At 47.4% G+C, this 25,415-nt stretch overlaps 1 protein-coding gene across 6 annotated transcripts in view; it reads left to right on the top strand.

Moving 5' to 3' along the window:
* SLC8A3 (solute carrier family 8 member A3) overlaps positions 1 to 25,415 on the top strand; it is a gene marked incomplete at both ends in the record, with an annotated part of 88,071 nt that overhangs the window by 54,181 nt on the left and 8,475 nt on the right. For 2 of the 6 annotated variants that reach the window (XM_080619201.1, XM_080619205.1), the window contains one exon: positions 11,630 to 11,736. In XM_080619201.1, the coding sequence (XP_080475327.1) occupies positions 11,630 to 11,736 (107 nt within the window). Of the gene's footprint in view, positions 1 to 11,629; positions 11,737 to 13,116; positions 13,221 to 22,547; positions 22,566 to 25,415 lie in introns of all 6 variants that reach the window. The other 4 variants (XM_080619202.1, XM_080619206.1, XM_080619203.1 and 1 more) reach the window with 3 other exon arrangements.

Here is a 25,415-nt window from a genome sequence, read left to right on the forward strand (position 1 = left end):
CCCTTCCGGGGACTCTCAGTTCTACATCCTGGGTGTGGCGTGCTGTGGTATGGAATACCTCTTTGGCTAGTTTGGGTCAGGTGTCCTGTCCCTGCTTCCTCCCAGCTTCTCCTCCTCCCTGGCAGAGCATGAGACTCACAAAGTCCTTGGTCAGGGTGAACATTCTGACCAGTAACTGAAAACATCGGCTTTATCAGTATTATTCCCAGGCCGAAAGTCAAAACCACAGCACTGCACCAGCTACTAAGAAGGAGAAAAACTGACTGCTGCTGCTGAACCCAGGACAGGTGGAAATTACAGCAGTAAGATGATAGAGGATTGTTATTTATTAAAGCAGACCCGCTTGGGTGGGTGAGGGCTGTGCAGGTTGTGGTGTGTTTGGATTGTTTGATGGATGATGCAGCACTTGTTGCTGTCTCTGGCTGAGCCAGACTGTCCTGGGAAGGGACTGGCTGTGGTGAGGTAGGGGGCCATCCAGTAGTCAGGTCTTTGGGAATTGAAACTGGCTCATTGGCAAAATTAAGTGAAGCTTGAAGGTTTATCTGCTGCTAGATTTAACCCTTATGAAACACTCCACTGAAAGCTGGCTGATGACATAATTTTTGTTTAGTTTATGAATAAGGAGGTGGCTTTTTTTATTGTCCAAAGCTCTGGATTCTGGAAGTGCAAGCCTAGCAGGGCTGGCCCTCTCCCTGGAACCTGCAGCTCCTCCAGAGGAATTAACTCCTGGAAGGTAATGAGTGGCCTGTTCAGTTTTCCCAGGGTGTTTTTATTAGGTAAGACATAGAATTAAAACACCCCCAATGAGTGAAATGAAATGGTGAAACCAAGTATGCTGTACCCTGTTTTCAGTGCTACAGAAGAGAATAGTGAGCCTGGTCAAATGCACAGGGCCTTGGATAAAGATGCTCTATGTAAATGGTAGGATATGCAACTTTGATGATGCTGTGGCAATTCGGCATGCTGTCACTTAGTTTGATCACAAGAAGCCTGTGACCAAATCCAAAGCACTCCGGTTCTGGCTCTGTCTCTAGCTCCTTTGGTTCAAATATAATAATTGTATCTGCAGCGTGCAGAGCGGGCTCGTTTCAGGCTGGCAGCTGCACGGTGTTGTTTGCAGCTCATTAATTTCCTACGGATTGCTTTGCTGCCCTGTTGAATGTAGCGCAACTCCAATGGCTGGGCTGAACACTGCCCTGCTGAGCTGAAAACACTGTTGGGGTGGATATGAGGGAAGAGCAGAGCAAGGGAGGGAAAAGAAGGACTCGTGAGGATGATGTCTGGAAAGGTTTGTGATGGAAAGTTTGCTTCACTGCTCACTGCTTTTGATGTGCTTTTGATGTGCTTTGAGCACTGAAATCTGGGGATGCTGTCATGTGCAGGAGCCAGGAGGGAGGTCTAGGCAGGCATGGGGTGTTGACATAATGCCACCTCCCATGCTGGGAACTGGGGGGGACTATTCTGACCTTTCTTGGAAAGCCAAATTTCATTGCCAGTGCAGTAAGTCTAGGACAGTGAGTTCTGGGAACAGCCACATTAAGAGGAGCCCTTTGTCTCTGCCTGTGTTGTCTGTGCTGGAAAGATCAGTGCTGTGGGCAGTAGGTGCAAATCTCTGCTTGCAGCAGCACATCTGGGCTGTGCCTGCGGCTGATCCAGAGGATATGGCACAGTGTAGACTGAGGACCTGTAATCCCTGCCTGTAACCCACCTTCAGTTCCACCACAGCCTAGGGTGCCATGCAACACGGCGGGTTCGGTTTCGGGTATCCCGTGTCAGAAGGTTTTTGCGAATTCTTTGGGAATTCAGAGAAACTAATTTTGAAGAGAGATCAAAGAAACTGTGGAGCTCAGCTGAGCTACAAACAGCAGGGGGTGGCACGCAGCCCTCCAGAGCCGTGCCCAGAGAGGAGAATGTGGCTGGTTGTCCTCTGAATGTTGCAGGGTGGATGGCCTGAAGGTGCAGGCAGTTATCAGCACTCACTGAAATGATGAGCTGAGGCAGGGATCAGTGCTAAGGGCACATCCCAGGGCAGCAAGCTCAGGTCAATGGAAGAACGTTCTCCCAAAGGAGCAGTGCCTGAAGGCAAGCCGCTTGGGTCTCTTCAAACCTGCTGTGACAAAGCACTGAGCAATGGGCAGTGCTGGGGGCTCCCTTGGGCTAACAAGCTTCAGCAATTTTTGCCCTAGGAGGAATTTAAAGTCTTCAGGGGCTGGTGAGGGTTGTTTTGAATCTGACACTTCTCGTTCCTCAACTTCCTCTCCCCCTCCATCTCCACCTTCTCATCCTTGCCAGCATCTCCATGGCAACCCTGTTGCTGAAGAATAGAGAAGACATCTAAATATAGCTTCCAAATCTCCATGCCTTCAGTGAAATGTCTAAAACCAGGGGTGACAGCCCGAAGCACTGGTCTGTTAATACGAGCCAGTGACAGATGTCTTGTGGATGGAATTTGGAAGTGCTGTGGTAGGTCACGTCCAGCTGAATGCCAGTTTCATGTTTGCTTAAGACATCTCAAGGGGTTTTGAGGTAGTCCAGGCTACCCCCCTCCTGTCCAGGGCACTCCCACTCCTTCACCCATTCAGGTTTTAGAGTCATTCTCTAGAGCAAACAGAAGCATCTCTGGTACTTTGTCCATGAACATCCATGACAACACAGACTCTTGTTGTGGTGTGTTAGACTAACCTGGACACGCTAAAATTCAAAGACCTTTAGTAAGGAATGAATTCCCTTCCTTCTTTCTCCACTCTGTTTTTTCTGCATTTCTGTACTGTTACCACAGTGGCGTTGTGGCTGAGGCTTTGCTCTTTTCTTAAATTCCTTTCTGAGGGAAAAAGGGCGCAGCACGCTCTCGGGGAAGCTGTTCCCCTGGGAACCTGCCCAAGGTAGGGAGGAGAGAAAGGTCCATGTCCAGGGCGCTGGCACTGCTTTGCACCTACACCAGGCTGATACCCAACAGGACTGTCTGGTTTCATGGGCTGCCAAGTTGAATTATTATTTGCACAAAAGACAAGTGCTTATTGTACTGACCTCAACAAATAGCTCCACAGGCTGCTGAGACTTTTGTCTGCTCTCTCCTGGCCCTAAAGCATCAAGTCTCACAAAGTTGGCAAGAAAAAACTGACCTGCAGCAGGTTAGGCAAGGGCCTGCTTGTATCTGTACACACAGCTTCAGTATTTGGAGCCAATAGCCTGGAAGGTAATGCACATAGTATAATAAAAATATATATATATATAAAAATATATATATATATAAATTTTTATATAAAAATAATATTTTTTTTAAGAGGAACTTAAAGATTACAATGGAACCTGAAAATATTTAACAGGAAAAAAAAATGTAGCTTTATTAAATTTAATAAAGCAAAAAACCTGTGGAGCTGCGCTACTACTCTTGTACATAGCTTATACATAAGCTCAACTTAAATTTCTCAGCTGAGCTGTTCAGCAGCTCAGAGAAAGGGGGTTTAACAAACTGTGTTTTTCCCCTCTTTGCAAAAATTCTTAAAGCCAATTTGTGGCATCTTTCCTTGAAGAACCCTGCATATTAGAACATTTAATCATCTTTGAACAAAGTGAAATACAGACTGCTTTGGAAATCTGCTTGTCTGGCAGGGCTGACTGCATTAAGGAAGCTCCTGGAATGTTCTTTGGTCTTCTTTGCCATGCCTTTTCCAGCTTTCCACAGCTTCTGAGTTGAGTGTGAGACATTTGCCATTTACTAGCTCCAGTGCCGATGCCCGAGGCTGACACGTGGTTATACCACATCTTTTGAGTTGCCTTGAATAACATAACAGGTACTTGTTGTTGTTGTTGTTTGCAATGCATAACAGTGTGTCCTGGTTTTGGCTGGGCTCACCTGCCTGCAACTTAGCAGCTCTGATTTCTCACTGCTGGTACAGTTACTTGCACCAGTACAAAGGAGATGTGAAACACTCATGTGAGTTAGGAATCATTTCATGTTTCTTTGCAGGGTTGGGTGGCAGTGGGAAGTCAGGGCTGATCCGCTGTGCAAGAAAAAAGCCAAATTGGAAAGTGAAGATGACCACAATCGCAAAATGACCCTTTTAGTTTTGCCATCCAGGGTGGATATTTTATAGCATTTTTAATATATAATATATAATATATAATAATATATTATATAATTATATGATATATAATTATATAATATATAATTATGTATGTTACATATAATATAATCTATGTAATATATAATAATAATTTATATTTAGCATTTTTATATCTTTTTTATTTGGATTAATTTTTTACCTGCTATTACTGTAAATCTTTTATTGGTAACAATTTAAAGTTTTCTAATGCAAGTAAAGACTTAAAAAATATGGCTTTAGTCTTGGCTATGTCCCTTTAATCATCATATGTCAGCTACAAAAGCATTTTCAATAGTTCTAATTGAAACATGAGCCAATTTACTAATTAGCCAAGATTACATGGGGAGTACACAAAGGGAAAGTGCCTTTCTTGTCAATATTTCTCCTTTATTCCTTACAAAGACCTGGTGTGACGTGAACAAATTGCACTGCCAACAGTCAGCCAAGCACAGCCATTGAGCTTCTATGGTCCTAGACAGAGTCCCATGCAGGGCTGGGGAGGTGAGCATGGAAGGGCACACACAGTTTTGGACTGGGGCCCTTGTCTCCACCTCACGGTACAGCCACTTCTTGCATGGTGTCTTCTTCAGTGGACCTTTCTCCCTCCCTGTGATCTGCTGCAGCAGAGATGGATGTCTCTGGTCCTGGCTCTCACAGGAATGGAGCAGAGGTCCCCCATGTGCTGCTCACTTGGCAGGGATAGGAGCTTGCAGAAGGACTCTAAGACACCTTGGCAGGTCCCAGCCCCTGCCAGTGTAAGGTGGGACAAGCAGGGATATAGGGAGCCCACCTTGCTATGTGAGTCAGGAGCCAGCGCCAAAGGCTTCTTCCCCCTCCCAAGCAAGTTATACCTTGTCAGTCTGGATGGACATTATGAAGGACTTTCTAGGGGTAAGGAGTTGAAATATGGGGAAAGATTGTCCATAAAATCATCTCTACTGTTAAGTTTTCAAAAACCAGGTGGGCAAACACCTACCATCCAGAAATAGCTTGGTGGGACTGACTCTGCCTAGAGGCAGAGTGATAGCTGAGTGCTAACAGTTGCTCTGAGCCCTATTTTCTGAGGTCTTTTGGCTCCCTAATAGCATAACAGAACTTTAGCAAAGAAGAGGAGGTGCTCTAGAGAACTGCACAGTTCCCTTAAATGGGAACCACAACAGATGAAGCAGAATAAGTTGATACATGAATAAGTGATGCTTCCACCACCACCACACCAAGCTCTCTTTTCTCACTGTTCTCATGGCTTCATCAATGTAACAACTTCCACACTAGGAGTTCAAAGCATGTAGGGACTGCACCCTACCAAATCCATGTGAGAAATAAGGATCACAGCTACTGCATGGATATAGAAACTGAAGCACAGAAGTATCAACGACTTGCTTGGATGGCTTCAGGCTTGCCTGGATAAATACATAGGTTGTATAGTCATTATCACTGCCAAGAACCCTATTTTAATGATAGGATGATTACTAGTTATCAACTGACTATCCCATAGGCTGACTTGAAAACAAAGGAGAAAAAATCCAGTTTCTGGTGTGGGCTTCAGTCTGTGATACTTTACAGCTGACTGGTCTGGTAGTGAAGCTGTTGGGGCTCTTCCCCATTGTGCTTGCTTCACAAAGTGAGATGGCTCTTGCATAGCTGTTCTTCCAAGGTCCTCATGAATGACACAGCCAGTTCCTGGAAACTGGCCTGCAATGGCTTGTCTCCAGTTTCTGTGTTAGTACCAGTTCTTCTGTAACTCATACATCAGCAACTTGCACACCCGTGATCTGTTCGAAACGCTATCCTGATAGTTTGTCTTTCCTGTTGACATCTGCTTAGGGAATTGGTACTAATGTCTGCTCTGACCTTAGAGGTATCTTCAGTTCTAACCTGCATGTAGAACAAACTGTGACCATCACCATTGGTTTCAGCTGGACGCTTCATAACCCGTTCCACTCTGTGGGAGCCAAAAAATCTTCTTTCATGGGCATGAACTTCAGCTAAATGTGCAACCTGTCTTGTCATACACTGGGTAGGTTCTTAAATTACCATGATTTTCTGTTGAAGCTGAGATCACTCAGCATCTCTTTTATATGGTGTTTAACGAATCTGCTTTGGGATCTAATGATTGTCTTCCTCAAATGCCTCCATTTTTTGAGCTATGTGATAGCATAATCCTTTGCTTCAAAATGGCTCACGTTGTCCCACTCTAGGTTACTTGATGCACAACTCCATGTGACCATGCCCATCATATCAGGTCTTCTCTTGCTGGCTTCTTTACCTTGCAGGCCAGCACTGTCACATTGCTCTGTTAAATATCTCCTCTCAGGGAAATCTCCTCTGTGAGATGGGAAAAGGCAGCTCCCCTCTGTGCATAGACTTATTTAAGCCCCTCAAATGCTGGCATATTACCTAGTCAGCATTTCTGCAGTAGGACTTCTCAATGAGATCTTCTGGCAGAGCAAATAGGTCCTATCTGTAGTTTCATGTTGAAACCCCAGCCCAGTGCAGAGCTCTGGGTAATGGTCAGGCTGGTACGATCTGCTTTGAACTTCATGCCACAAAGGCCTGCACCTACAGCAAATCAGATGTGGATTTGAATATATCAAGATGTGTCAAGAACACTGTGGCTTGACACAAAGTGTATGCACTAATGATTCACATTAATGAGTTACTAAAGGTCTCCTGGTACTTCTCACTGTCCCAGGGGTGATTACCTTGCTGTCCTGGCTGTTTTCCATGCTGGCTAACAGCATCCCACCAGGGACTATAAATCCTGCCCTTGCACAGCCCTGTTTCAGTGTTGTACACTATGTGACATCTCTTGACTTACACTGTTTTTAATGTTGAGCCTTATTTCACATTCCAAAGTCACGCAGAGACATCCTCTTAACATCCTCAGCAATAATTCCTGCAAATGAGAGTTTCCACACAGATAGATACTCTATATTTTCTAGCACATTAATCAAATAACCATCCAGTTGTTGTCTTAAGCGTTGGAAGTGGACGTGTTGTCAAATAAAATGATTTTACAGATTATCCTCTGTACTTCCCAGATGGGGAATTTAGCAACATCATGTGCACCAAGTCCTTTAGGAGAAGATTGATGTCTATTCATTTCATCTTCTGTTGCTTGCTCAGGGAAATCTCCTACTTAATGTTGCTCCCTAGAGGAGCTTTCCCATCCCTAAGTTTTAAACCCACTGGTTTTCATTAAGTGCATGTTGAAAGGAGAGTCCTGACTGACATTATCTGGGGCAGCTCAGCAACGAGCCCGGAGAAAAAGGAGTGAAAAAGCAGCTATCACGACTTCTGTATGGCCATGTGTTCCCTGGGAACCCTGACTCTTGGCTTACCCTGTTGTGTCATAGCCCAAACAGAAAGCATTGCTCAGTCTGCTGAAAACACCACTGAGGCCTGGATTAAAGAAGTCTTCCCACCGATGTACCCATGCAGGGGTTGAGATTGGAGTGTGCTGTGGCTTGGTGATGGGGTTTTGTGGATTGCAGAGTGGCTTTTTGCTGCCAGAAGAGGCTTTTGGATGGTTCCTGTTGTTCTCTGCTTTCAAGCTGAGTTATGTCTTGGCCGTGATCAAGCTCAAGAGAGAAAAGGGAAAGCTAGGAAGTGTCGTCCTTTCCTCATGCAGAGCAACCAGAGGCTGGGGAATTAAAGCTCCTCGGCTGAGCAAGGTGGGCTTCAGATCTCTCACTTTCCATTGCAGTGAGCATGCTTGTCAGGGCTGCTGTGCCTCCAGCCCCTCTCATGTCTGCCTCTGCCTCCATTAATTTCAAGAAACTGTCAGGATGTTCTTGCAGCAAAATGTTCCCAAGCCGCCTGCTCCGCACGCTCTCTGCCTCTTGGTGTCCTCCTGTCACATCTCTCACATTAACGTGATGTCTTCCCAGGGCAGTGTTACATTCCAGCCCTTGTCCCCATCCATCTCCTCCACTCTCCATGCCTTCTGAGGAGGTAGCTCTCAGTGTGGCTGCAGGTGAGAGATGAGATTGCGCGGGAGCAATCTGTGTTTTGGCCTCCAGACGATTTATGACAGCTCAGGACACAGCTGTAGTTATGGTTGCTTTCATAGCCCTGGAGAGGAGTGAGAACCTTGCAGTGGCTAGGATGCCTGGAAAAGGGCAGCCCCCACCATCCACAGCGTGCTGTGAGGGGTGGCCTGATGGGCCACTGCAGTCACCCTCCATCAGCACTGACCATTCTGTGGGGACAGCTGGGACAAGGGCACTCCTTTTCTCCTTGCAACAGGGAGGTCTAGCATTGCACTGGCTCTGGAGCAAGAGTGGGCAGTGGCTGTGGTTTGGCTGGAGCCCTCCATCCAGCACCACCCGACCACAGGTTCCCACTGCCATGCAGCCCACACCTCTGGGCTCCTGGGTCCTCACACCTTTAGGTCCCCAAAGCTTTGCTGCTGCAGTGGACCTGCTGAGCACTCACAGCCCCGCAGCAAAGCCGAGGTGGTTTGGCACATGTTCTTTTGGGATTCAGTCAGATTGGGCAAGGGGTGTAAGGCATCTGCAGCTCTGGTCTATGGAAGTTCTGTCCCTCAATTGTTGTTTTAGAGCCAGGTAAAAGATACTTTTCTCCCTACTGCTCATAGAGAAGGAGGAAACTAGGGGTTTACTGCATTGGTCACCAAGTTCAGGCATCCTTTTGTGAAAAGTTGCCTGAGGCTTGGATGTGTGGTAATGTTTGAGTTTACCACAGGTCTGAGGTGGTCTAGGAGGGCAGAGTGTTTTGCTCTCTTGGTTTCCTGACCCAAGGGGACTCACTTTCGCAAAGCCAGCATCTTGCCGTGTGGCCCTCTATGGATCCCCACTGTGTTTTCTTTCTCTGTCTTGACTATTCTTTTTGTTTCTTAGCATTAAAAAAGATGACGCAAATCTCACTGCTGTGGAACTACTTAGAAGGCCATACAGAGCGCTCTGTGTTTAACAAAATGCGTGTGCAGAGAGTCGTTATTCCTTCACATCTTTGAGTACTCATTGCACAGGTGACGGGCTTTCCATACACAGAGCACATGGCTGGGGAGATCATTGGCCGGGCACCCGTCCTCATTAAACAAGCATTTCTTCTCCCCTCTGGTACGTGTACACACCACTCATGGAGATGGGAGAGCCACAGGGAAAGAAGGAAGAGGCAAAAAAAGGGCAGTTGCTGTATGAAAGCAAACTCAAATGGTGTGCATGCGTGATATTCGTTGCATGAAGTCTGAGAATAGCTCTGTCATGATACAGAAGGTGGCTCCTGGGAAACAGGGTCTGTGGGGTTATTTTCCAAATTTTTGCAGACAAATGATACTGAGTGATTTGGAGCTCCTAGAATGGAAAAAAACATAAGCAATGGTAATCACAAATAGGATTTTAAAAAGTAACCCATGTTCAGGAAGCACAGGCTGCTTTCGAAAATCCCACCTTTTGTTTTGTAGTATATGAGCAAGGAAAAGATCAGAGCTGTGCATCAGCTGCAGGTTTAACTCAGCAAATTGAACAAGCTTTGCAAAGTATCACCAGGCAACATCTGGTTCAAAAGCCAAACTCAGTTAACCTCTCAAATGAAAATGCAACAAAATCATCCCAGTGAAGTCTTAGCAGAGCACCAACATTTACACTGGAGATGTATTATGTAAAATCCTACATCCTTCAGGCTGGATTAGTGAAGACTGAAAGGGTCTAGAGCAGGGAAAGGAGCCTTGCTAGCATTAGTGCAGGGTATGGTTAGAGCAAGCACTGGTAAAAATAAAGCTGATTTAGCTTAGAAAGAAAAACGAGAGGCAAGTTTTCTTGCATATTCCTGCACTGATGAATCTAACAGAGCTTGTTCAAACTCTTCCCTCTATCCCGTATGCCATCAGTTGAAAGACAGGGTTTGGGACTAAGAGCAAAACAAGAGCCAGCACAGGGAATGGGATTTCCACAGTCAGACTGCAGGAGCAGTTATGACTTGAGGATCAAATTGTAGGATGACTGGATAATTTTCTGGTCATTAACGGTATCAGTAGGCATGCAAGCTACAGTGATGACAATTAATTAACTCTCCTATTCTCCATTGTGAAACGGTGATTTTCAGGGGGTTTCTGGCAGTGGCAGCATCCCCAGGATGGGGATTCCAGCATCCTCAGGATACAAGGCTGGACTGCTCATTCTCTGAAGTGCCAAGAGTTACTGGATGAAGGGCATAGGTATTTGAGGCTTGGGGCTATTTTTCCAGACTCTGTGATTGCCAGTCCTGCTTTTCACCTCTTTTCAAGCCCCAGCCAAGACTGGTTGTGCACAGCATGATCTGAATGCTGAGGATGGTCAGGGATCAAGGGAAGGTCATAGTCGCATGGCTATGCGTGGGTACAGAGCTGTGGGAAGCAGGAGGTTATTCACTGGCAGGAGGGGCAGCTGGCCTGGTGGCTATCAGGGACAGATGTTTTGGGGAAATGTTTTTTTGCACGGAACTGGCTTTTTGTGTGAAAAATGCAGCTCCGGATTGGGGTTGAGTCTGACTGGAAGTCCAGGAGCCCCAAGGTGGCAAGCGCATGCCTGTTTAGAGCAGTTGCACTTATACCAGCATGTAATCATACCAGCTCATCAATGCACGTGCAAACAGTGTTGCATTTAAGCGGGTGTGAGATCAGCCCAGAATAAAAGCATCAATCCCTCCTGTCACAAGTGAGGGAAGAGATTGCATGAAGCCTTGCAGCCACCAGGAAAGTGAAGGGAGCACAGGGGTCACTTCCATCCCATGACAGTCAGTGCAACCCTAGCAGGAAGGAGGCAGCAGGTTGGCAGCAGCTTCAACTCATTTCCCTTGTTCTGTTTGTGTGTGAAAGCCAGGGGATGGTGACCTCTGCATAAGGCATGTATTTGCCATGAGAGGAAACCACGGCACAGTGAGCTCTTCTGCAAAATGCTTCAAGAACTTGTAAGAAGTTTGGAAAAGGAGAGATGTAGGATGTGTTGCCCAGCTGCTCCAGCAGCCAGCAACTCTCAGAGCAGGTTGATGATGCTGATGAGCCCTCATCACCTAGGATTCCCTCTGACATGAATGATATCAGAGCTGCAGATTGCAGGGTCCTTCCCAGTCTGTGTGGTCAGCGGGTGCTGCTGGCAGGGAGGCAGCAGCATGGTGCCCACATGGTGTGTGTGCTTGTGCATCTGCTTTCGCACGTGTGTGTGCGTGTGTGTGTGTGTGTGTGTTGGGTAGCAGGGTGAGGGAAACCTGCTTCCCTGCTGGCCATCAGACCTCATTGCTGGTGGCTCCTGAGCCCCTCGCTGGTCTGCTGGGGAATCAGCAGTATTTTTGTCTGACCGCTTTGCACAGTGTGGCCTGCCATCGTGCATTTGGGTTAAACAGAAAATTGGCCAGTATCACTTGCAGGAGTGGGGCTTTAGTCTTTCTCAAGGGCCATGTTGAGCTCGCTCAGTGGGTGAGAAAACTTTGACTCTCTAAAGCACCCATTCGTCTCCTTCCTTCACTTTTGCTTCTCTGTTCCCTTCTCCTCTTTATGACCCTTACTATTTTTCCATCCACAGCAAAACAGTTCACATCAAGGTAATTGATGATGAGGAGTATGAAAAAACCAAGAATTTCTTCATTGAGCTGATGAGTCCCCGCATGGTGGATATGAGTTTACAAAAAGGTGTAGTACTGGCCCTGCAGACTAACATTAACGTTCTTTCCTCTTCTTTTCCATCTCCTTCCTCTTCTCCTCCTCTTCCTCTAATGCCTCTCTGTCTCCAACCGCTCTGCCCTAAACACTGCTGTGCGCGCACACCGTGTCACATGGTACCCGTGGGGTGGCATGGGGAGTGATGCTGGGAGTAGGAGAGGCAAAGTGGCCAGGGGTGCAGAGAGAGAAGGTGGGAAAGCAGTCCTGCTTGTCTATATTTCTGTGGTAGCTTAAGATGGACCTTCTGCTATCCCCACTGCAGGGTCCAAGCAAATTTTATAGTGTCAGTGGGAAGATGCTGGCTAGAAACATACCCAGCATCTCAGGAGATCATCACCCAGCCCTGGTCCTACGGCATGTCCTGGTCAGACACATGTTGGAAAAAGACAGGAATCAAGGCCTGGTAGAGAAGCAGCTCCTATAACTTCTGAGAAGGACTTTGCAAAGGCTATGCAGTCCTCGGCCCAGCTTCTATGGAGCAGCTCTGGGAGGGCAGAAAGAGCTGATGCCCCACTTTGGTTTGCCTGAGGGCTCACAGTAGCTGTGTACATTGCAGGGGTGCTGGAGGGAGCCAGGAGAGAAGGGGCCAGCCCCACTCCAGTGCCCAGGGTATTTCTGTTTGAGCCTCAGAGGCATTTTAGTGCCATTGTGTCCCCTGTGAGGTCCCAGCAATGCTGTCTGCTCCCTGGGAAAGCTGTGTCTTCACCCACGGGACAGGTCAGGGGGAAAAGGCAGATGCTATCAAGGAGAAAAAGCAGTAAGATGTGCCATTTTAAAAATGGAAATTAGAACTATCAGCCTCCTTTGCAGTTGACAGAGTTGTAGCCTGCTGGCAGAATCCCACTTCACCCCACTGGGGAATGTGTCTGTGAATGCCCATCTCTCTCTGTCCTCTTCAGGCTTCCAGCCCAGAATCCCTACAGATTTATTATTAATTTTGAGGGTAGTAGAAGCAATTGATCTTACAGCTAAAATGCAGTGGGTACCTCAGGGTGGTCCTTGGTGATTTCCGGGCAGCCGATACCCTTTCCATTACCATCTGACACTGAAAACAAATGCGCTGCAGAAGTCGCCTTCCACTAACCATCAGCAAGGCCCTCCTCCCCCTTTCCTTCCCTCCCTCCTCACCTCCTCTTGAGCTTCCTCTCCTTCTAACACCCTCCCGCTCCCTAAGGAGCAGCTGTGATGGATGCCCCGTGTCCAAGAGGCAGGCCGATGTGCACCGCTCTGTTGGGGAAGGGGCTGCGTGCCAGGAGCCCGCACTGCTGCCGCCACCGCCGCTGCTGCTGCCACCTCACCTCCGGCCAGCTGACCTGCTGTACACGGTTGTCTTTCTTGTTGTCCCTACAGGAAGACCGTAAGGGTTAAGATAGTAGATGAGGAGGAATACGAAAGGCAGGAGAATTTCTTCATTGCCCTTGGTGAACCAAGATGGATGGAACGAGGAATATCAGGTGTGAGATCCTTTATGAAAAAAAAAAAAAAAGAAAAAAGAAATAATCAGAGTCAAGTCTCCAAACCCCAAATCCAGAAAATATAACCTTCTTTCTCCTCCTTTCCCCTCCCTCCTTTTCTCTTCCTCCTGTAGATGGATTGGTTTTCACTCACTGCCCTCCTGTATTCTTGCTTTCACCCTGTTCCGGTGTCATCTCTGCCTTTTAGAGTCCAGCTTACTTACAATCCTCCTGTTGTGCAATGCTTGAGCCTTGGAGGCTGTATTATTTTGATTGGGTTTCCTTGTCTTGATATGTTTCTTTGTTCTGAGCACACCTCTGCTGTTTTCCCCTCTCCTGCTCCTTTGCCAGGACCTTGGGGAATGAGAAAGGCAAGAGAAAGGTGTAATGCATGGCTGCCCCTTCAGCTCTTCCCATATGCCCTCCCAGTCCTTCCCTTTGTTGTTGCGTGCCAGCAGCATTGCCTTGGTGCTCTTGGGTCCTTGTGTGGTGCAGTGAAAAGCCTGTGAGAGAAGAGGGAAGGTGTGAGGTATCTTGTTTTGCTTTAAAAAAGAAGAAAAAAAAAAAGGAAATAAAGGTCCTCCATGACTTTCATCTGAAAACCCTCTTAATGTGGCACAAACAATTGCGGTCTGTCATGCGGAGGGTGCAGGGCCCTGCTGAGGTCCTTCTTCATCAGCAGTGAGACCCAGGATCTCCCAGCAGAGCAAGATTATAGTGGGAGTAAACCCTGACTTGTGTTCGTGCCTTGCCTACATGTATCTTTGTAAGATTTGTCTTTGACTTTTTTCTCGCTGAGTGGGTCTTGCCATTGGATTCACCAGCTTTGAGGTGGCCCAGGAGGGCCAAACTTTAAACAGAAGCATTTTACATGAGAGAATTCAAATCCACCTTCTGGGTGTCTGATATAGAGTGGAGACAGACGTGTGTACTCGTGAGCTGATTTCTGCTCCTGGCAGTTGCCCATGCATCTCACAGCTTTTGCTTGCTGAAACATCTCCCATCTCTTATCTCTCCAGCACAGCAGCTGCCCTCTGGCCAGTCCGAGCTCCCATGCACAGCTCTCCAGGACGTTTGGGATAGATGCAGCTTGCATAAGCATGACAATGTCATACAGCATTCCTGGATTTGTAAAATGTAAACCCAAAGAGGATTCATAGTTTAATGCCTTTAGACTGCCTCTGGCAGCCTGTAGGCCACAAGGGACTTTAGAATTCATGTGTCTGTTGAGCACAGGCCCTCAGGTTTCACCAAAGTCCAATTGCCCTTGAGTGGAAGCAGTGACCAACCTGCCATATCCCGTGAAGGTATGTCCCAGCAGTTAATTGCCTTCAAGGGTGAAGATGTGAGCACAGCTTCTAGGTAGAAGTCATTTGGCCTCGGCTTGTAGCCTCTAGTAATTTTCCTACTTTTCTCTGTCAGACAACAGAACTGTATAGTATGCCACAGCTTCTGTGTAGGTACCTGCTTACTATACCCATATTACACTAGTATGTTTTCTTGTGAGTTTAAGGAGATTAAGCTCTTTGAATCTGTCAGAAAAGTGTTCAGCCCTAGGTCAAAGTCTTCAACCCTTGATTCACCCTGGGGTTTCCTCTTAACATGTGCCCCTTCCTCAGCAGGTGCAAGAGGAAAATCACCTGTTTCTGGCTCTCTCCTGCTTACGCACTTGGCAGCTTGGAGCATCATCACACTGAAGCTTCTGCTCAGTTGTCCGCTCTCTGTGAGCCTTGCATCCTTTTCTAAACCAGTGAGCTTCAGGGTACAGAGTCAGGATCGGGCTGTTTTTTGTGAAGTCCTGCACCTCTTTTTCCCATATAGGCCATGTTGCATCTGGCTGAATAAAAACACATATTTGAAAAAAATCCAAATAGCTCCTAACATGGTTCAGTTGTAAAATGTCCTCGTTTTCATTAGGACAGCCAGATTGCTGTATTGTGTGTCTCTCATTTACACCAGCATTGGCTGGAGTCACTGGAACTTCCTGATTTGCAACAGGCAGAGTGGAAATGAGAGCTGGACTGAATGATCTGCAGCACAGAGCCCGCAGGCTAGGAGCTTCCATCACCGCTGGTCAGGGTGCACCCTCGGATGGACCCTCTTTACTGGGAGGAAGTAAAGGACCATGCTGAAGAGGAGACACGGAGCCCTGGTTGGCCTTGTAAGAGAAAAATCAGAGTGAGAGCACCGTGGGATTAAAATCTGAGAGGCAGATTAGAAGGCATTTGTAAATGTTGCTGGCACAAGGTGGCACAGTCGCTGCACCAATTCCAGGGCATCTGGAAAGATCCCCAGCTCTGTAGTGCTGCACGCCATGGCATCTCCCATGAGCATACCTTGTGCCTGGGATGAAGAATAAGGAACTATGTGAGACTCCCATCAGGAGTGATCGAGAGCATATGCTGTCACCAGCAGCTTCGTGGGGTGCACATGTGAGCAGCTGGCTCCTGGCAGAGAGGCAGTAGCCCGGGATGTGCTCAGGAAGCATGCAGCCTGATGTACAGTGCCGGGAAGGGATGCTCACGCTGACTGCTACACATGTGTTTTGCTGTCATCATGACATTGCAGGGGCAGATTCCAGATGGTTTATTTATTGCAAAGCATGCATGAGACTGAAACAGCCTGCAGGCTGCAAGGTCAGTGCAACCACCTTGGTTTGCAGGGTACTGCCATTGCCCCGCACCCACAGATGGAGGAAACAGCCCAAAACACAGGTGCCTAGCTGGGACTTCCCTTGGGTTTGCTGCAGTGGTGAATGGACCCCAAACAACTCCTGGCAAGGGCAAAGCACAGCTTCTGCCTCCTCTGGGAGGTTCAGGCTAGGTTACTTCTGATGAAGAGTCTCTCTGGGTTTCAGCTACCCACTCATTTGTTTCCAGCACCACAAAAGGTGTGGTTTTCTTGATGATGTGTTGTCGTTCTGTTGTTACTCTGCACTTAGCCTGTTCCTGTAGGAGTATTGGATGTTCTCAGACAGCTCTTCTCAAGACAGCTCTTTTGGCCCCTGTTGAGAGCAGGGTAGTGTCGGGCACCTAAGCTGACTTCAGTCATGTTTAGAAGTAATCTACAATCTGGGGCATGCAGACACAGCCAGTCCATCACAGTCATGCTTGTACTACCATAGCTTTGTGCAAAGTGCCTGCTCTCCCCCCAGGACCTCATCGTGCAGAGGGAAGCTGCTAGCTTACCTTAAGGATACAAGCAAGGTAGCAGTGATGAAATCAGTGATGAAATGTGATGCCCTGAAGGGAAGGCAGAGCTGAAGGGAGGTAGATGGGTGCTTTTCAAAATAGCCAGGGGCAGAGTTTGAGTGGTGTATTTTGAGATGCAGAACTTAGTCCTGAGCCCAGTGTTATTCAAATCCAGTGTGCTGTCCCTGAGGGTACCACACTGCTGCTGGCTGCAGTGGCAGTGGTTTCTGATAGACACACAGTAGAAGAAGATCCAGGCAAGAGTAGGGCTTGCTACCATAGGGCTTGCATTGTTGACTGTGCTGCCTCATACACATGCTGGTAAAAAGCAGGCACCTCCAGTCAAGGGAACATCTCCTTGTCCCTGAACAGAGCTGTGGGGCAGAAGGGTGTATCTCCAGGAAAGTCTCTGTGAGGGCCAGAGCTCAGCATTAAATTCATCCTGTTGCTCTTGCTGTTTGCATCTGTTAGCACCTTACCGGAAGAAAAAACATCTCTACCCAGAAAGGTACCTGTGGTGTTTCAAACACAAATTCCTATCCTCATGTTGCTCAGGGCTTGCACAGCATGTAACAGCCACTGGTACAGCCTTTTCACTGACACTTCTTGCACCATCTGCAGATGCTGCTCCTCGCTCTTTACCCCCAATTATATTAGTGCTGTGCTGTTTTGAGCCTTGGGGCATTTGGTTGTTAAACCTTGCCATAAGGAGACTAGACCACTCACTGCTGTTATATAAGTGCTATACCTACAATACCAAACTTTATCTTGCAGCTCATTTATTCTTTTTCACCAACTGCTTTCTGCAGCTGGAGTTTTTCAAAGCCTTTCTGATCATCCGAACAAATCACATCAAGTAGTTTTACTTTAGCAGCTCTTTTTGTTGATGTGCTCCAATAATTCAAAGAGATGAGAATAGATCTGAGATGGGTATCTTGCCAGCCCAGTCTGTGATGAAGACCACTACTGACTTGGTACTGACTTGGTAGATGCAAAGAGCCCTGGCAAAGATGGTGCTTGCTGCAAGCTTATTATATTGAAGTGAATGAGTAAAAAGAAATCAAAGACAGACCCGTATTCTTTGCTTGGCAAAGATGGTAGATGTTTCTTTTCTGTATCCTCCTGGCCATCTCCCAGATTTACTGATGGTTTTGTCTGCTCCATTTCTAAGAAATTAATCTCTGAATCCTTCTTGTCTCACCTTTCCTCCATATGTGCAGTCACATAAACTGAATCCCTGTCTCCTGAGCACTGCAGAGCTTTGAAAGCTCCCAGCACCCTGAGCCACCTTCCTGGCCACCCTTTTTCCCACACCTTTTAAAAGTGTTCCTGCAGTGAAATGAGTCTTTTCCTTTATGACAAGACACTGTCTGCTGGTTTGACTCTTGCTCTCATGGCAGCTTTGGTGTTGTGTCAGTTCACAACTCAGAACGAGGATTTTGCTGCTGTCAGCTCAGCAGGATTTTTGAGACGTGTTTTCTTCACACTTCAGCTCTCACACTTTTTCCTCAGTCCTGGATTACAGGAGAAAAATTTGCTTTGCTTTACCTGGGTAAATTCGGTCTGCTGCTTAAACTGGGATTAACCTTAGTGTTGATGAAGCCTGAGTGGCAAGTGGGTCTACTTTGGAAGGTTTCACTTGATTTCAGATAACAGTGAAAAATTGGAAAATTATGTTTCATGATGGTAATTGGGCATCTGCTCATGAGAATTCAGCTCGCGGCACAGCAGTGGACAATTCAACCTCAGAGCTGGTGCATGAAGGCTGAGTCTTGATGGTTATGCTTTGTAAAAGAGACTGACATCCTTCATGTGAAATTTTGCTTCAGAAAGCATGTCTCCCACAAGATACGACTTCACTGGAAACTGGAGCACAGATGGCTGGTGAGCACAATTGAACAGCTTGCTGGCGTGACCTGGCTTGAGAAGATTTTGTCTGAAGTCCTCTCAGCCCTCCCAGCACAAGTCAACTGCTCTGGGCATATATCTTGCAACACAGCTCCTTTTAATCAAGTGTCAACACCCCTGATGGGGAAGCATTGTGCTCCAGAGGAAGGATGTGGCTGGGAGTCGCAGAGTGAGGATTAAACTGCAAAGGAAGAAAGATTCCTAGCTTGGATTGATCCAGCAAGTTATCTGTATCAAATACTGATGGAATGATGTGACTTGGTACAAAGGTCAGTGCCCGTAAAAGATAAGCAGCATTGATACATGAGCACATGTGCTGCAGTTTTCTGAAATGTGGGCAGATGCTTCTTAGCATTTTCCTTCTTCCATCAGCTGCTGATGGGAATAGCAAAGAAATGTTAGATTGCTGTTACCTCCTTCCCGAAGGTTTAATAATTTGCTTACAGCTCTGTGATTAAGATGAACTCTGCTGATTCTCCTGACGGAGAAGAGTCTCTTGGAGTCCGCAATAATAACAGCATTCAGGTTAATGCTGCAAAATCTCTGTGTTGTTTAGCCTATAAAAACCATGTTTATAGCTCTTCACAGTCCATTAGGGAAACGGTTTGCTCACCTCAGTGAGTGGAGCCAGAGCCTGTGGACAGTTACATCTGGAAGGTGGGGGAACCTTACTTCTCTGGGGAACTGAGCCTGCAGTTTGCTTGGTCACTGAGCTCCTTTGGGTGTGTACAAAGTGCAAGCAATGTGTTCTTGCCTTTGGCTGCCTGTGACTGCCCTGCTGTGTGACTGAGGATCTCACCAAAATCCAGCCTCCTCTTCCTCATTTCAGCCTCACTCTGTAAATCCCAGCCCTTTAACAAGGATCCATTTATCTATGCAGTGGCTTCCTGGAGCCTTTAGGGATAGTGATTAGAAAAGATTTATGTTAATGAAGAATGAATCCAGAATAAAGCATGCTGTGCATGCATGGTCAAATCCCTCTGCAAAGTAAACAGCAGAAAAAAGGTATTTCACTGTTTAGAAAAAGGCTGAGACACACATTTATCACACTGGGTTGCTGTAAACTACAGGATTGCCCCCGATGGCTGTTCTGCTCCCTTCCCAAGCCTGGTTCCTCTTGGTTTAACCTTCTTTGGTTTTGGTAGAGTTAAAGCAGGAGGGAATTCAGCCCCTTATCTGTATCATACACCAACACAGGTGTCAGAGCAGGATATGGCTCCAAAGTACACTGAAAACATGCAGATGAAACAGTTTATTAGTAAATATCTTTTTTAGTAGCTAAGTTCAGTTCTAAATTCTCCAGTTCCAGGGGTGGCAGGGGAAGCAGAGTTTGTGCACACAATTTTGGCTTCACCTGGTGAAAACCAGGCCTGCAGGTCAGAGAAATCCCAGTAAAGGATGAAACTAGGATCTAGAGGTGAAGGCTTTGGATCTTCTGAGAGGCAGTGCCATCTGCCATGTCTGTGGGCATGCAGGTTTGTCTACATTCATGTCATGCAAGGATTAGGTAAGGGATACTTGGAACTGCTATTTTGGGTTTGATTGTGGAACTAATTTTAGCAGCTCCCTGTAAGAATTTGCATGTCAAGCCTTTGGGACTACCTGAGATGCCGACAGCAATGAGGTGGCCTGGCTTAGCCCCATGAGAAGTGCGCCATGCAGAGCAGGAGTGCAGGAGCAGGAGAGGCTGGGGAGGGATAGAGGGGTGCAGCCCAGCCTGGGGGGAAGCGGAGGGAGGCTTGTGGGATGGGAACAGCATGGGGGGCTGTCAGCGGGGCTGGTACAGGTACAGCATCCCAAGATGGACTACAGCAAACATTACAGGTCAGAGAAACATTACAGGTCAGAGCTAAGGATACATCAGCAGATGTATGTGCAGGAAGAAAGCTTTAGTCTGCAAAATCATTTTCTTGCTTGCATGCACAGCATTCACTCAGAAATACAAAGATAAAATAATCCCTTGGCTTTCTGCATCTGTATTCTTGATGTTTCGTTCACAGCTTTATAGGCTTCTTCAAATATTCATGTATCATAAGTGAAAATGAGAAAAATAGTTCTTTTGCAGGCTGAAAAGCAAATGGGGGAAAAAATAAAATCAAATCCCAGAGCACTAGAATAACAGTTTTAAAAAACATGAGGAACCAATGATATATTTTTTTTTAATAACCACAGTAGCTTAGGGGCCCAGTAATATTTCATTATATTAAATTTGAACACCAATTCGACCCATCGTACTAATGCCTGTAATTGCAAAAGGCAAATAAATTTCCCCACAGTCTGGAGAACCAGAAGACCACAGAATAGTAAGGAAGCCACAGGATAGCATAGAGCTGCAGCAGGACAGAGCTACAAGGAGACTCATGCCACGAGGGGAAGTGACAAACCTGTAGGAGACTTCCAAGCAGAACTGTGCGGAGGACAGAGCAAACATCCTATTGCTTCTTAATGGCTCTGTGGCACTGTATGTGCTGCAGAACACATCCGTGAATGGTTCCCCCTAAAGTTTTTGACTCGCCAAAGGAAGTGACCCTGAAATAGAAAGGATACTTGTCAAGGAGCCTCTTAATTCTCCCTTCCCATTTCACTGCACCTCCATCTGCCATCTGTACAAGGGAAACTTCCTGAACTGCCCACAATAATTCCAGCTAGGGAGGTGGATAGATGGATGAAGATCTTGATGAAGCCAATGCTTTTCCACATGCTGGAAGAAAATCTCCACTCCTGGATGATGCCCAATGGAGCAAGGAAGTTGGAATTACTTTCCCCAGCTCTGATGCTGACGTGCAACCTTTGACAAATCACTTAGGAAATCACTTTCAAACAGCACAGATACAATTAGGTGCATCTGTATAAAAGCACCTGCTTTTCAGAGGCCTGAACTGGCAAGTCTGGGAAAATGAGCCCTTTTGGACTCCAGCCCATTTCTGAGTTTGCAAAATGTTCCCTTTAGCCTCTCTTTGCTTGCTTTACTATCTGTCAAATGAGGCTGTTAATACTGACTCAGTCTTTCTACAGAGTTTAAAGCTTCAGAGACTAGAAGTGCATGATAGTAAGTGTTAGTAATTACAAGATGGTGATTGCATGCAACCAAGTCTTTAGGGACTGGTTTGCTGTTTGAAAGACAGGTAGAAGTCAGAACTAAGGCACAGAGCTGGTGCATGGCACCTCTTAGAGAAATTTGGTACTTTTTCCTCTACAGACTCTCTCGTAGTTAGTTAGAGACTGGGATGCAGGCTGTGGTTTTCTGGGGGTAATGCCTAAGAGGGATCCAGCCAATTGGGTTTCTGTGACAGCTCTGGGGAATGGAGAAATCAAGGCAGGGGAGGGCGAGGAGGTCACTGCCCAAGGCAGCTAGAAGGCTGGACTGTGCCTGTGGAAATTCAGAGTAAGGTCCATCCCTTGCAAGGACCTTTGCCCCTTCTCCTTCCTTCCTCCCTAATCTCACGGGACCATTCGATCACATTTCCTGAGTGGCAGTTGCATCCTGCTGTGATGACAGTTGCATGGCACGTGCAGTGCAGCACTGTCGGGCAGGCCAGTAGCTGGGAGCAGAGAGAGCCAGGAGGACTCAAAGCAGTGATGCTTTATGTGTGCCTGTTCTCCCCCTGACCCTCTGGGACTGGTACCTGTGTGTGTGGGATAGGCATAGGTGAGCTAGGGCATCCTGGGGAATGCCCTGTTCCACACTGGAGGCCAGAGCCCATTTTATCAACACCTTCCTCTGATGACGGTCTTTGCAGTGAGCTGCCCATTGTCTCTGGGTGCCCTCTCTTCTCAGCTATCCTCTAGTTTACCAGGGCTCCCCAGCTGTGCCAAGCCCCACCACAACCACGTCCTTCTGGCTGAGCTGGGGCCAGCTCTATGCCTTCAGGTCAATTTGGGTTGTGTCAGGCTCCCGACAGCAAGTGTAACCACTCCCCTCCCCTTCTTCCCTTCCTCTCCTCGCTAATCCCCACATGCATCCCATCCCTCTGCCTTCACTTAGGGGGTGTGTGTGACTTTGGGAGCCAGCACCCTGGTGCTCACAAGCCTCCTCCCCATCTCACTGCTGCGGTGTCTGCTCCCCAGCCTGTGCCCAACATGCAGCCCCAGTAAGCTCGCACGCTGCCTTGAACCATGTCCATTGTTCACTGACAGCGATCATCTGCAAAACAGCTTTTTCCCCCGGATATTAACTTATTCCCTCTTTTATTCTCTTTCCCTGTCTTATTTTCTTCTCTCCCTACAGCCTTGCTGCTCACCCAAGGTAAGTGCTTTTTCTCCTTTCCTCTGCCTGGTCTGGCTCTATTTTTGTCCCCTTTGGTCAGCCCCTGTGTTTGTGTTTGCTTTGTTGTAGACAACCCCAGCTTGTGGTATTTGTGTCCAGCAGGAACTAGTTAAGAGCAATGCATTAAGAACATGACAGTGATTGATTGACATCTAAGAGCATTTCCCATATTCCAGATTCTTCCCTGTGGCTTTGGGAAATGACCCAGGCAGGGTTGCAAAGCAGAGCATGACGCTCTGGCTGGTCTGAGGCCATGACTCTACCCCCTGTTTAGGCAGCTCTGGGGCTTGGGTTGTGCTTTTCTGCTGGGGTGCGGGATGGTGTTGCCTGGGGTGGGCAAGGGTGCAGGGCTGTGAAGGTGTCCGCTTCCCATAGAGGATTAGGCTATATGTCACCCCTTAGTGCATGCAGCCATGTGCTCCTCAACTCCCATCCATGGAGGTTCCAGGAGTGTGACCAGTGAGAGGGCAGCACTGCCAGGGCGTGACAGACAAGCACCAGCACCATTTCCCTCCTCACCCTCAGCTCTGGTTCTGCACTCTTCATCTCTCCCTGTGGCAAGATTTTACATGCATTAATACTGAGTCTCCCCTTCCTTGCCTGAAATCCCAGTCACTTCAGTTTCCCTTGACCCACTGCAGTGCGATGTACTCCAGCTGTATTTTTCTTATTCCTTCAATTCCTGATATGATTACAGTTGAATTTGCACTAAAGAAACATTTATCAAAAGATAAGGGCATGCAGCAGGGTGCAGAGAGGAGCTCGAGTCTGACAGGTTTGCAAACAGAGCTGGAACCCAAAGCGTTCATCATGCCTGAGCTGTGCTGCAAATCAAAGGAACAGCATCTGCCACCCTAGCTTCAGTCTCTGCTCATTTTTGGAGGATGCCAAATCTGCTGTGCAGGGAATGGCCTGAGCCCACTGGATATTGGGCTAATTAGGAAATTGCTAGTGGCAGGCAGAAATCCCCAGCTCCCCAAATACCAGCTTAGGGTGTTTACAGAGAACTTGTTGGAGCTGTGGACATTTTCCTTTGTTACTTCTTCAGGTCTGGGAGGACTGGAGATAAGTTGAGCACAGCATCCTTCCCAGTAATTTCATTGCTTTAATTCAGTAGCTGCCTAATTTGATCAGAACCCCAGGAATCAAATAATTTCTATTAAAATAACATAGCTTTCCTCCTTCTGTTGTGATCCAGCCTGATTGCTTTTGGCAGCTCCTATTGGAGAACTTGGTGACCAGCTATGGACTTTCCAGTTAATAAAGAAAAGCTTCCTCCCTGTCTGGGAGGAGGATCCCTGGGGTGCCCCCCTTGCTGGGTTGCCCTGGCGTGCCCTCTGTTCATGCAGTGTGTGCTTGGCCTTCAGTTTGAGCTCATGGTGCTCAGCCCAGGCTCCTGCTTCAAGCCAGCAGCCAGCCGGTGAGCAGAGCCCCCTCGCCGCAGAGGCACGTGCTGGAGCGAGTGTCACTCAGCAGCAATCACAGCTAATCAGCGGGGAGAGAAGTGATGTCCTCGTTTAGTCTGTGTCATGTTAGATTTAGATTACACAGGCACGCAGGAATCTTGGTAAAAAACCCTGCATCATCTGTCAGTCCCGCTCCTTGTCCCCTCGCTCCCACCGCTTTTCCCATGCAGTGTCCCTTTTGCTAGGGCTGTGTCCCTGAGAATGCTGGGTGCCCTGGCTCTCCTCTGCAGCCCTGGGGCATTCGCCCTCCCATGGCACCTCTTGGACAGCCTCCACAGGGCCAGAAGTGTCTCAGGCCCAGGTCACTGCAGTGGCTCCATCTCCTAGTAGAAGCCCTGGGGTGCACCAGTGGATAAGCCCAAGTGAAAATGCCCCTCTTGTCCCAGAAGCCCTTATCTGGGGGTAAATGGGAGATCTTGGCTCTGCGCCCCTGCCTTGTAGAACCCTCCCTGGGAAACAGGGCTATGAATTTCACACAAGGCAAAGTAACTGGGCAGGGGAGAACCTTTGGCACAGGTTCAGCTCAATATTTGCTTCTTCCAAACAGGCTCTCCAAGCCAGACTTGCAAAGCTATGCAAAGGTTTTGAAAGCCTAGGTCGGCCAAGTGTCCAGTACCTGCTGCTGGGGCTGCAGAGAACCACAGTGGTATTGAATGGCTGTGGAGTGACTTGAGAGTCAAACCTGTTTGGGTTTTTTAACTCCTCTGTTGCATAACCTTTTGTTTTGGAACTGGCAATGATCCCTCCGTATATTCTTTATACTGGGAAATATTTGATACCAAAGTCCGTAGCTGCTCCAGTTGTCCCTGCTATTGCCAGCAGTGAACAAGCAGCTCTGGTGGTCTTCCCAGCCTTTGCAAAAGTCACTGAAAGCCTGAGTAGAGCCTTTGCTTGCAAGTCCTTGGGCTCAGGAAGTCCACATCTTTAAAGCGATGAGGAATTATCTAAATGGTAGATGCTGCTCTACTCCCATATCCACTTATTCACGCACATCAAAGAAAATATTTCTAAATATCTTTCTTCATTTCTGTATTAAAACCGCTGGGTCCACAGTGGGAAAGGCTGGGGAGCAGCGACGCCAGTTGACTGGGATGTTGGAAACAGTTGTGTCAACAGCAATTTCAAGGCAGAGCCACTGGTGGAATAATGTGCAGTTTCCAGCCCTGTTCCTTGGCCTCCCTCTCATGAATGTGCAGCATTTCCCAGTTAGCTTTAAGGATGCTGGGGCATGTTTACTGGATGTATCATGCCTCAAAAATAGCTTTCAGGGCTAAGTAAGCAGATTCATCCCTTTTTAGAAAGCAGCCCAAGCTGGCGGTGCTTGTGCATGCACATGTGTTTCAGTAAAGGGCATATCCATATG

The sequence above is a fragment of the Psittacula echo genome (genome assembly GCF_963264785.1).
Source record: "Psittacula echo genome assembly, chromosome: 5".
NCBI lineage: Eukaryota > Metazoa > Chordata > Aves > Psittaciformes > Psittacidae > Psittacula > Psittacula echo.